General features: G+C 36.1%; 1 protein-coding gene across 1 annotated transcript; it reads left to right on the top strand.

The window, feature by feature from the left end:
- Positions 1-3,279: 3,279 nt before the first annotated feature.
- LOC136226866 (protein CHROMOSOME TRANSMISSION FIDELITY 7-like) lies at positions 3,280-6,308 on the top strand. The gene is made up of 6 exons (XM_066015538.1): positions 3,280-3,842; positions 4,429-4,702; positions 4,779-4,874; positions 4,960-5,028; positions 5,555-5,904; positions 6,016-6,308. Exons 1-6 carry the CDS (start codon positions 3,664-3,666, stop codon positions 6,155-6,157), a joined length of 1,110 nt encoding a protein of 369 aa, XP_065871610.1. The 5' UTR covers positions 3,280-3,663; the 3' UTR covers positions 6,158-6,308.
- Positions 6,309-11,120: the final 4,812 nt, after the last annotated feature.

Here is an 11,120-nt window from a genome sequence, read left to right as displayed (position 1 = left end):
GGAACATAGGTTCTTTGACAGGAAGATTAGCTGAAATTGTAGATGTTATGAAGAGGAGGAGAATAAATATATTATGCCTACAAGAAACCAAGTGGGTTGGAGCCAAGGCTAGAGAGATAGCTCCTTGGGGTTATAAGCTTTGGTACTCAGGAAAGGATAAGGGTAGAAATGGAGTAGGTATTCTTATTGATAGGGAGTATATTGATGAGGTAGTAGCGGTGTCTAGGAAGAGCGATAGAATTATGAGTGTTAAGCTAGTGATAGGGGATGAGGTTGTGAATGTCATTAGTGCATATGCGCCACAAATAGGATTAGATGTGTCTATAAGACAAGCTTTTTGGGATGACTTAGAGGAAGTGGTGCAACAGGTTCCTAGGGATGAAAAAATGGTACTAGGGGGTGATCTCAATGGACACGTGGGTTCTAGGCGAGATGGGTTTGAGAGTGTTCATGGAGGGTATGGTTTTGGAGATAAGAATGAAGCAGGAAATGATATTTTGGAATTTGCATCAGCCTATGACTTGAGTATCATGAACACATGGTTTATGAAGAGAACATCCCACTTAGTGACTTATCGGAGTGGCGGTAATGCGAGCCAAATTGACTTCTTCTTAGTAAGGAGTGCTTGGAGAAAGAGTTATATTGATTGTAAGGTGATCCCTGGTGAGAGTACGACAACCCAACATAGAGTAGTGGTGCTAGATTTTCGAAGTAGGAAATGTATAAGAAAACAAACACCTCAAGTAGAGACTAAGATTAAGTGGTGGAAATTGCAAGGGGAGAATCAACAAAAATTTGTGGATGAGATGACCAAAAAAGATATTTGGACTTGCAATATGGATTCAGATATAGATTCAATATGGAATAAGATGGAGCATAGTATAAGGGAAGTAGCGAAGGAAGTTCTAGGGGAATCTAAAGGTAGCATGCCACCGGGTAAGGACACATCTTGGTGGACAGAAGAAGTACGACAAGTAGTAAAGAGTAAGAGAGAATCCTATAAACTATTGGGGAAATGTAGGAGTGACGAGAACTACGAAAAATACAAAGAGGCTAAAAGGGAAGTAAAGAAGGTCATACGAGATGCTAGAGCAAAGGTGAATCGGGATCTGTATACAAGATTGGATACGAAAGAAGGGGAAAGAGACATATATAGAATTGCTCGGATGAGAGATAGGAAGACGCGAGATCTCGGAAAAGTTAAATGTGTGAAGGATGTGGACCAGAAAGTCCTAGTTGGAGATAAGGATATCAAGGAACGATGGAGGTCCTATTTTGATGACTTATTTAATGGAGATCGCCAACAAGATGTTGGAGATATAAGTATCCATCACGATATGATAAATCATGAATGCCTGCGGAGAATTCAAAAGGGTGAAGTCAAAATGGCATTAAGTAAGATGAAGTTGAAGAAAGCAGTAGGACCTGATGGCATCCCTATTGAGATTTGGAGATGTTTGGGAGAAAGAGGAATCGAATGGTTGACGACGTTCTTCAACAAAATTTGGAGAAACAATAAGATGCCATCAGAATGGAGGAAAAGTACCTTAATCCCTTTGTATAAGAACAAAGGCGATGTCCAAGATTGTGCCAACTATCGGGGAATCAAATTAATGAGTCACACTATGAAACTTTGGGAGCGAGTGATTGAACAAAGGCTAAGGAGGACGGTGAAGATCTCGGAAAACCAGTTTGGCTTTATGCCGGGAAGATCAACTATGGAAGCCATCCATCTAATGAGACAATTAATGGAGCACTATCGAAATAAGAAGAAAGACTTGCATATGGTTTTCATTGACTTGGAGAAAGCATATGATAAGGTACCAAGGGAAGTACTTTGGTGGGCCTTGATAAGGAAAGGCATTTCGCGGAAATATATTGACATCATAAAGGACATGTATGAGGGAGTATGCACGAGTGTACGTACTAGTGTTGGGAAAACTGAAGAGTTTCCTATTACGATTGGAGTGCATCAAGGTTCCGCACTAAGCCCATTTCTTTTTGCCATCGTTATGGATGAACTAACAAGTTCACTTCAAGATGGTATACCATGGTGCATGCTGTTTGCAGATGATATTGTGTTGGTTGATGAGACGAAAGAAGGAGTGGAGATGAAGTTGGAACTATGGAGGCAAACTCTAGAATCTAGAGGCTTTAAGTTGAGTCGAAGTAAGACAGAATATTTGGAGTGTAAGTTTAGCGGCCGTAGGAGTAGGGAGGCAGGGACAATCACCCTAGATGGGAGAGTTGTTCAGGCCTCGGATTGCTTCCGGTATTTAGGATCTATTATCCAAACGGATGGAGAAGTAGATGGAGATGTTGCCCATAGGATTAAAGCTGGTTGGTCGAAGTGGAAGAGTGCTACGGGTTTCCTTTGTGATCCCGGCATGCCTAATAGATTGAAGGGAAAATTCTACCGGACGGCAATTAGACCAGCATTGTTATATGGTACGGAGTGTTGGGCAGTGAAACACTGCCACATCCATAAGATGTCGGTGGCGGAGATGCGTATGTTGAGATGGATGTGTGGTCACACGAGAAAGGACCGGGTGCGTAATGAAATAATTAGGACAAAAGTAGGGGTTACATCTATTGAGAATAAAATGAGAGAAAACCGACTAAGGTGGTTTGGCCATGTGAGACGTAGAGCGCTTGATGCGCCGGTTAGGAGAACCGAAGAGTGGCAAAGGGATGTAGTGGTGAGGGGTAGGGGAAGACCTAAGCAAACTTGGAGGAGGGTGATCGAGAGTGATATGAGTTTATTGGGAATTGAGGAAAATATGGTAGTGGATAGGACGGAGTGGAGGGAGCGAATCTGTGTCGCTGACACGACTTGATTTTCACGGTTTTATATGATGGTTCATGTTAGCCGACCCCGAATCATTTCGGGACTAAGGCTTTGTTGTTGTTGTTGTTGTTTTGGTAATAAAGAAAGGGCTAAACCACATGCAACAAAACCAACAAACAAACAGAAGGAAAAAAACTGACACTAAATTCTAACTCGACGAGGGAGACTTGTTCCACTCATATTAGCAAGGAGGATGTTTTGAAGTACAGAAGGCGGACCACTACATTTTTTATGAATCAAGAGAAAAGACTGTGAATTTCGTCAATCAATCAGATGGTTGATTAACTTCTTGAAATATATAAACGACTCTAACTTCACAATCTTGCTTCAATAAAATTTTACACTCCTCTATTTAAAAAAAAAAAAAAATTTACACTGCTCTATTATCTAAAGTCTTTATAGCCCCCACAACTCAGCGAGTACTGCCGTTGCACCAAGGTTGCAGACAAAACCCCGAAACGTTTCAGATTAAACCCTTTATAGAGGCCAAACCTTTGTGCGAGTGGGTCAATTTTATTCAGTTCGTTGCTGCGAGTGGTTCGAAAACCTTAGTGCCAGTGCCAAATCCACCGGCACCCTATCGCAGAGACCGTCAGCCAGCTAATCCCCGACCACCTCAATTTTAAGAAATTGCTTCTTCTCTAACTCAGAGTCTCAGACGAAAAGCAAAACCATCTCCCACTCACCGCTCCGCCGATCGCAAACCCATCTTAAGCAAAACCTAATCGGTAAAATTTGCGAAAGAGAAAATACAGCTTTCACCCGGCAACAGGCTCTGGCTCGATTTCGCCAAAAAGTTTTTCTTTGGTAGGGTGATGCAATCCAAAATAAGTTCCTTCTTCAAGCCATTTTCTTCTTCTTCCACAAAATCTGACGAACCAACATCTCCGATATGCAAAGACGGTGATTGCGACGCTGAATTAGCACTTTGGGAAAATACCCAACATCAATTTCGCAATACTTACAAGCGCAGAGCTTCCAAATTGGACAAGAGGTGCGAAAATTTCTAGTGTGCTTTGAAAAGGTTAATTTCTCGGAGTAGTTACTTAGGAATGCTTATGGGAAAAAAATTACATATCAAATTCTGATTGTTTATTCTGTAACTGCTGTATGAACATTCTTAGCATTCTGTCCTATAAGATATCCTAATTTGCTTGAATTACGATAGGAACAGCCATAAATTGTAGTCGGAGGCTCTTGCTTAAAGAAGTACTTGAATTAGGATAGGAGCAGCGAGTAATTAGGTTAACTCTAGCTCACACATTAGTTCTACAATACTACATATTCATTGATCTTGACATCGGACCTTAATAGGAGGAATTACCATCTTATAAGGAGAACTCATGCTTGTATTAGTTTCAGTTAATTGCATAAACTAAATTTTGGTAAATTGGCGCTTTGGGAAAATACCCAACATCAATTTCTCAATACTTACAAGCACAGAGCTTCCAAATTGGACAAGGGTACGAATATTTGTTTAAATTCTTACTTTCTTTTATTTTTCTTTAATCGATTCTCATTGGGGGAGGTCGTGTTTTATGGTTTGATATATCTGTCTATGTTCGTTTGGGTTTTTACAGAGAGGAGCGAGCTGAAGCCATTGAAGGGCAAGCGAGTGATGCATTACCTAAATCCATTTCAAAGTATCAGCATCTGAAACCAGAATTGATAAGTTCGGGGAAAGTTCTAAACAAGAAGAGAAGTTATGCTCAGTTCCATTTAGACTTGGGTCAATCTGATTTCAATCTCCGCACATGTAATATATGTGGGGTTAAATATTCTCCGGGGGAAGAAGGAGATGAGAAGGAACATAGAAAATTTCATAAGAATTATACTCAAGGAGTTCACTTCAAGGTATATTCTGAACACTAATGTCGCTATTGTGCTTAATTGGTCTTCTCTGATGATTGTTTAGTTCTTGATTTTACAGGGTTGCCTGAGCCAAAGGGTTTTTCCTGCGGTTACCATTGAAGGAGGGCGCATTGTTCTGGTGCTAGATAGGGACCCTATTTCTCAGAGAAATAAGGTTTTCAATTTGTCTTTTGATTCTTTTTCTAGCAATTTTAGGTAATTGATGCCTGAGATATCTGAGTTTTCTACTGTTTTGGCAGGTGCAGGAGGTAATCAAGATGATGGAGATTGAGCTAGGAGGTGGATGGATTCTCCATAAGCTCTGCAAGGTAAAGAAGTCTTTTAATAGTTGTCAAATGATCATCAATTTGTAGGCTCAAATGTTCTTGGATTTTGCATACTTTAATGTGGAATTGTGGATTCTGTTTGTTTAATTTTCTTTCTACCTAGCTTATCAAGGTCATTAGTTCTTAGAGGTGTCAAAATTTTCTTAATAGTGTTATGTGATTTATTTACTGAAGGAAATGGTCTTGACTTGAGAATACAATTGCCAAAACTTGTGTTGAATCCTTCAAGTGGATCTTCAAAACCTGCAGCTAAGCTGGCCAAGGATAGCCAAGGAGAACGTTCTGTGTCATTGCCCATTCATGGGCGGGTTCTGGAAGTGGCAGTTCGATGGAGACCATTAAAGCTTGTTTATGATTATGACCATTAAAGCGGGGTGTCTTTGTAAATCGTGTTGTCGCATCAGAAACTGACACCTGTATTAGTTCTGATTTCCTATTGTTTGACCGAGTTTTAAAACTAGAATAAATCCTGATTTCCACTCTCCGTTGGTCATCCTTGCATCTACAGGTGTATCTATTTATCTCTTCCCAACGAGTTGCTGGTTGTTTAGTTGCCGAGCCAATAAAAGAAGCATTCAGAGTCATTCCATCTTCAGTAGATAGAAGATCTGATACAATCAGCAAAACCAAGCCAAAAACAAACTCAACCACACTTCGATTTGGGGAAATTATCTTACATAGGGAAGTCATGAAGAAAGTTTCAGCAGTAAAAACTCTCGAGATGTTAGATGGGAATCATAATGGAGCCATTGTCTGTGAAGAGGAAGCTGCAGCTGCTGTCTGCGGAATTCGGGCAATCTGGGTTACTCCCTCTAACCGAAGAACACACATTGCAACCCAGCTCCTTGACACTGCAAGGTAAATTTTAATTGCAGCATTTATAATAGTTCCATTTGTAGTTATGTTCATTTCAACTGTAAATTTCTGTCTATACCTTACATTCTTCACATGATTTTGTGGGAATCGCAGGAGAAGTTTTTGTACGGGATTCAATCTGGAAATATCTCAATTAGCATTCTCGCCACCAACCTCAGCCGGAAAGGCATTGGCATCGAGTTATACAGGGACTGCATCATTCATGGTATACAAGCCTCAAGCAATGGACAGTTAAGATGCTCCACTCTTTCAAAGATGCACAAATGAGCTTTATAGATTCAGCGTTTTGGATTTTGACTGTTTAGTAAATTTTTACATCATGTTTTTAGTGATATCTCTGATGATTTATGACGTGGTTTCAGTCCAGAACCTATTAGACTATCCAACCCATTTTATTCATTTTCTTCAAACGCTATTTTCTTTGAAATTAGCTTATCAAAATACAGAAGAGGATTTAGTATCTACAGAAGACAAATGGAAGAGAGAAACTGAGGAGAAAAATAAATTGCAAGGAAGGTTAGATATTCAAGTATCAGAAAAATTTAGGTTAGAGAAGGAATGTAGAGAGTTGAAGGAATTTGGCTTCTCGATTAAGAGAATAGAGAGATGGAATGAGTAACAAATTGAAAGAGAATGAAAATTTTGAGCTTAAATGGAAAAATATTGAACTACAATTTGAGAAGTTGAAATCTGCTATTGGTTACAAGGGAAAGTATCAAGCTTGAAAAAAGATGTGGAAAGCTTGATTAGATTGGGAAAGACTCATGAAGCAGTTCATACACAGAGGAAAAGCATGTGCAATTTGAATTCTCTTCATAGGTATAATTATGTTGGGAATTCAAATTACACGTGTTTTTTCTCTGTTCTCTGTGTATGAACTGCTTCAGGAGTCTTCCTCGATCTATTCAAGCTTTCCAAATCCTTTTCCAAGCTTAATACTTTCCCCTGTAACCAGTCACAGATTTCAACTTCTCAAGTTGTAGCTCAATATTTTTTTATTTGAGCTCAAAAAATTCATTCTCTTTCAATTTGTTACACACTCCATCTCTCTCTTCTCTTAATCGAGAAGCCAATTCCTTCAATTCTCTACATTCCTTCTCTAACCTAAATTTTTCCGATCCTTGAATATATAACCTTCCTTGCAATTTATTTTTCTCTCTCTAGGTGACTATCACAAGTAAGTTGAATTATCTATCCTTTAGTTCTAAAAGTAAAAGCACCATCATGACCCTTCTTCTAGAGAGAGTCTAAGTACTTCTTACAGTTCCTCTTCCAATTCCCTTCTTTACCATATTGGTGGCATTCCCTTCTTGCTTTTATTGACTTGTGTTTAATGTATTTGTTCTTCTTGGAATCTTTAGAATTGGGAAACTTCCTTTTCTCTCGTGAGATCCCTTAATAACAAGTGCTGACATCACTTTTTTAAGATTTGAGCATATTCAAGAGCTCTTCTAGAGAGGTCTCTGAGTTTATTCATCAGTTTGAGATGAACTTATGAATAAATCTCTAGGAGGGATTGTAGAACTAAGTCGACACTTAATTCATTATCCATCACAAATCTAATACTAGAAAGCTTTGGTGATGTAGTCAATCATCTTGACACAAAGTGCCACAACAGAAGAACCTTCTTGCATCTTGGAGCGAAACATTCATTTCTATCTCATAGCGTCCGCATTTGAGTATGTTTCTCAAAACACCTCTTCCAAGTGTATAACCATGGAATACGTATCCATGTTCTCATGTTGCTTTTGTAGCTCTATTGCCATAACTGCAAGTATGATACATCATGTACGTTCGTCATCTGATTGGTGCTTCCGGTAAACATCAATCCTCTTAACAGGAGCATCATCAACAAGGACATTGGGTATTGATGTATCTTAATACATATCCAATCTTTTCGAACTTCAAAACAATTTTGATGATGGGTTCAGTGTATCTTAATACATACCCAATCGTTTCGAATCCTCAAAACAATTTTGAGTTTGCCAAAATAGTTGGTGAATTTTGAACTATTCAATTTGTTATCGGTTAAAATATTACGTAGATCTATTTTAGATATGATGATTCAGAGTATTTACTTGAGAGTGAGATAGAGTGACGGATGTTATTCATTTGCTTAATTCATTTACAATTTAAATACGTTAATCTTTTATGTTTTTAAATTGCTCCCACTATTTTACTAAATTAATAACCCTCAATATTAATCCGAAGAATTACTCAAATTCTTTAATGGGCTAGGACCCTATCTAGCGAAGTTTCACCTTGAGTGACTCAATAAGCTAGCCCCATTCGATAGGTAGATTTGTGTAATCAATCATATCAACAATATGACTCCTAGGTTATTGGGTTACTAACCACATTAGTAACTAATATATCTTTGATTATTAATCCCAATCATATTGCCTACTAGCTTTGAACAATATGAGTGACTCATCCAATTATTCTCGGCTAGTTTAAGTCGTAACCTTATATTCATGAAAACGATTTTCGATAATTCAGGTGTTACCATAAGACCCCGAGCTTGAGTGACTCAACAACCCAAAGACCCCCAGTACTGCCGGCTGAATTATAATATTAGGGAGGCAACTATTTTATAACTTGCTTATTGACTTAACTTTTAATAAGTGAGGGATTTTATTTTAAGTCTCATAATCTAACATAGTCTTGATTTACTTTAGCATACATCAGACACATATAATTTACATTGGTGGTTATGGACATATTATCTAAATTATTCCGTCGAGCCATAAACGGAATAAAAGGTCAACCCTAGGGAAATACTAACTATTACATATTTCTCTTTAGGTCCTCCGTCTTCTCCTTGGTGCCTCGAAATTACATCAATATTAATTTCTATACTACTAAAGAATGCTTCAACTAATTTGAAAGGACTTAGATGAGAAGAGAAATTATAATAGAGAGTAGATAAGGCAGGACAACGCATGTCCTATTTTCAAAAATACCAAAAAACAAAATAACTATTATAAACGGTCCAAATATGTCCATAACTCCAAACATGCAAAGACTCAATTAAATAAATTTAATTGGTTGATTACATAATCCCTTTATGTAATATTTTAGTTAAACAAATTAACCCTTAAATTAATTATACTTTCAATTTAGTCCTTTAATTAATTTTACTATCAAATTAACCTTTAATTAATTTTGTATCATCTATATTTTATCTTAATTAAAGTATATCAAATATAAACTTAATTAGACACTTTAAAATACAACTATACAAAATATTAATTATCTGTGTTCAATTCAACCGTATCACATACAAATAATTAAACTTTGTAAAATCAATTACAGAACACAAAACTTTTAAGACGAGAGATTATACATCATTGTGTTTAATCATTTTACCAAAACCATTTAACATGATTAACTAATATATCAAATATATTTATTAAGCACAAAACGGTTCGCAAAATCAAATTAAAACATATACCATTACCATATCCTTTTATTAATTATAACAATTAATAAATTCATATGGGCTGATTCGTTGTTCTTAAATTTTAATTTTGTATCTATGAAATAGTTTATCTAATTAACCGTATCAAAACATCTTAATTAGACAACTGAATTCAATCTATACAATTTAAAATAAACAACGATCAAAATCAAGTGGATTAATTAATTCTATATATATTAATTTTAGTTTTCTGAAAAACCAAAATATCTCCATGAACAAATCAGAAAATAAACGTGACGGGGACGAAAACCGGGTTCGTCCCCTCCGCGGATCACATCCGCGACAATAGGCAGCATTGCTGCCAAAAGAGCAGCAATGCCGCCCTATGTATGTTGGTGGAATATTTCGAACAGTAGCTTCTGTTCGAAACATTCCACCCAAATAATTTTTTTTTAAAAATTTCAAAACAAACTTTAATTTAATTATATATATATTAATAAACTAATTTATATTTGTATACATATATAACTGTTTTCATATATATATCCTTAATTAATCGATTCTAACCGTTTCGTTTAAATCGTTAACAAAATCAAATTTTTCAAAGATTAATCGAATTAACTATTTTAACGATTCAAACGGTTAAACCCTTAATCCACAAAACATGTATATCTTAATCTCATCTTAACCATTTATTTTTAGATTAATTAACCAAATCAAATTGATTAATTAACCTAACAATAAATCTATTCAATCCGATTGAAAAAACCCTTTTATTTACATATATGAAATAACAGATTAACATAGACTCTGATACCAATGAAGGAAAATAGACAAGCCTAGGCATAGCGGAATAATAAAATTTTATCTATTTTATCTATTTCCTTTTTCCAAGATCTGTTAATTGTTATTTCATATAAAGAGGGATAGAAAGTAATACCTTCAGTGAAGAACTATCTACGGTTGCAAACGAAGTGCCCACAACTCTTGATCCGTGTATCACGAACAACAAAAAAAACAACACAGAAAAAGATAACTAATCAGTAATCAACCTTAATAATAGCAATCGCAATGATTGCCTCTAACAGAAATCGACACGAGATCAAAGAGAGAGTAAGAAAGATTGTAATTAGCTGAGACGGTTGCGGAACGATTCCTCTAGCCTCCTTATTGTGTGTTGTCCGAATTTATGGGGTTAGGGAGTCTATTTATAGACTTCTCTAAACCCTAATCCTAGTTGTGTTAGGTAATTAAATAATTGGAATCTTATTCGGAATAGGATTCCTAATTAGATAATTAAATAAACACTTTACTATTATCTAAATAATAACTAATTATATCTAGATAATTATTATTAATTAAATTAATAATTAATTAATGTTAGAGATAATTAATTAGAGTTTCAATCGCATAAAACTTCTAATTAATATTATCAGATAATCTTTTAATTTAATTCATAATCATAATCAAATTATAATTATTAATCAAATTAATTTATCTCTAATTAATATATAAATTTCGGCCCATATATAGTGTCTCACTAATTACATTTTCATCCTCCAATTCCAAGTCCCATATGCGACACATTAGGTTCTTTATTGCCACTAGCCGTATATATCCTTTGAAATTATTCATCACGATTAATTCCAACATATATATAACGGAATACCGTCGCGAGCTGTTACTAGCAGAACCTATGATATTCCCCCAGAGCAATTAAGAAGTCAGTTAACCTTTCTGCATTAGGTACAGTATAATATGATCCTTCATCAACTAT

Source organism: Euphorbia lathyris, chromosome 4 (assembly GCF_963576675.1).
Source record: "Euphorbia lathyris chromosome 4, ddEupLath1.1, whole genome shotgun sequence".
Taxonomy (NCBI): domain Eukaryota; kingdom Viridiplantae; phylum Streptophyta; class Magnoliopsida; order Malpighiales; family Euphorbiaceae; genus Euphorbia; species Euphorbia lathyris.
Note: the sequence above shows the minus strand (reverse complement) of the source record. Positions and strands in the feature narration are given on the sequence as shown.

Excerpts from the sequence above, each read along its gene's own strand:
- LOC136226866 (XM_066015538.1), top strand. The coding sequence starts at position 3,664 with ATGCAATCCAAAATAAGTTCCTTCTTCAAGCCATTTTCTTCTTCTTCC. Across the intron at positions 3,843-4,428 it reads GCTTCCAAATTGGACAAGAG|AGAGGAGCGAGCTGAAGCCA; the intron begins GTGCGAAAATTT and ends GGGTTTTTACAG. Across the intron at positions 5,029-5,554 it reads TTCTCCATAAGCTCTGCAAG|GTGTATCTATTTATCTCTTC; the intron begins GTAAAGAAGTCT and ends TTGCATCTACAG.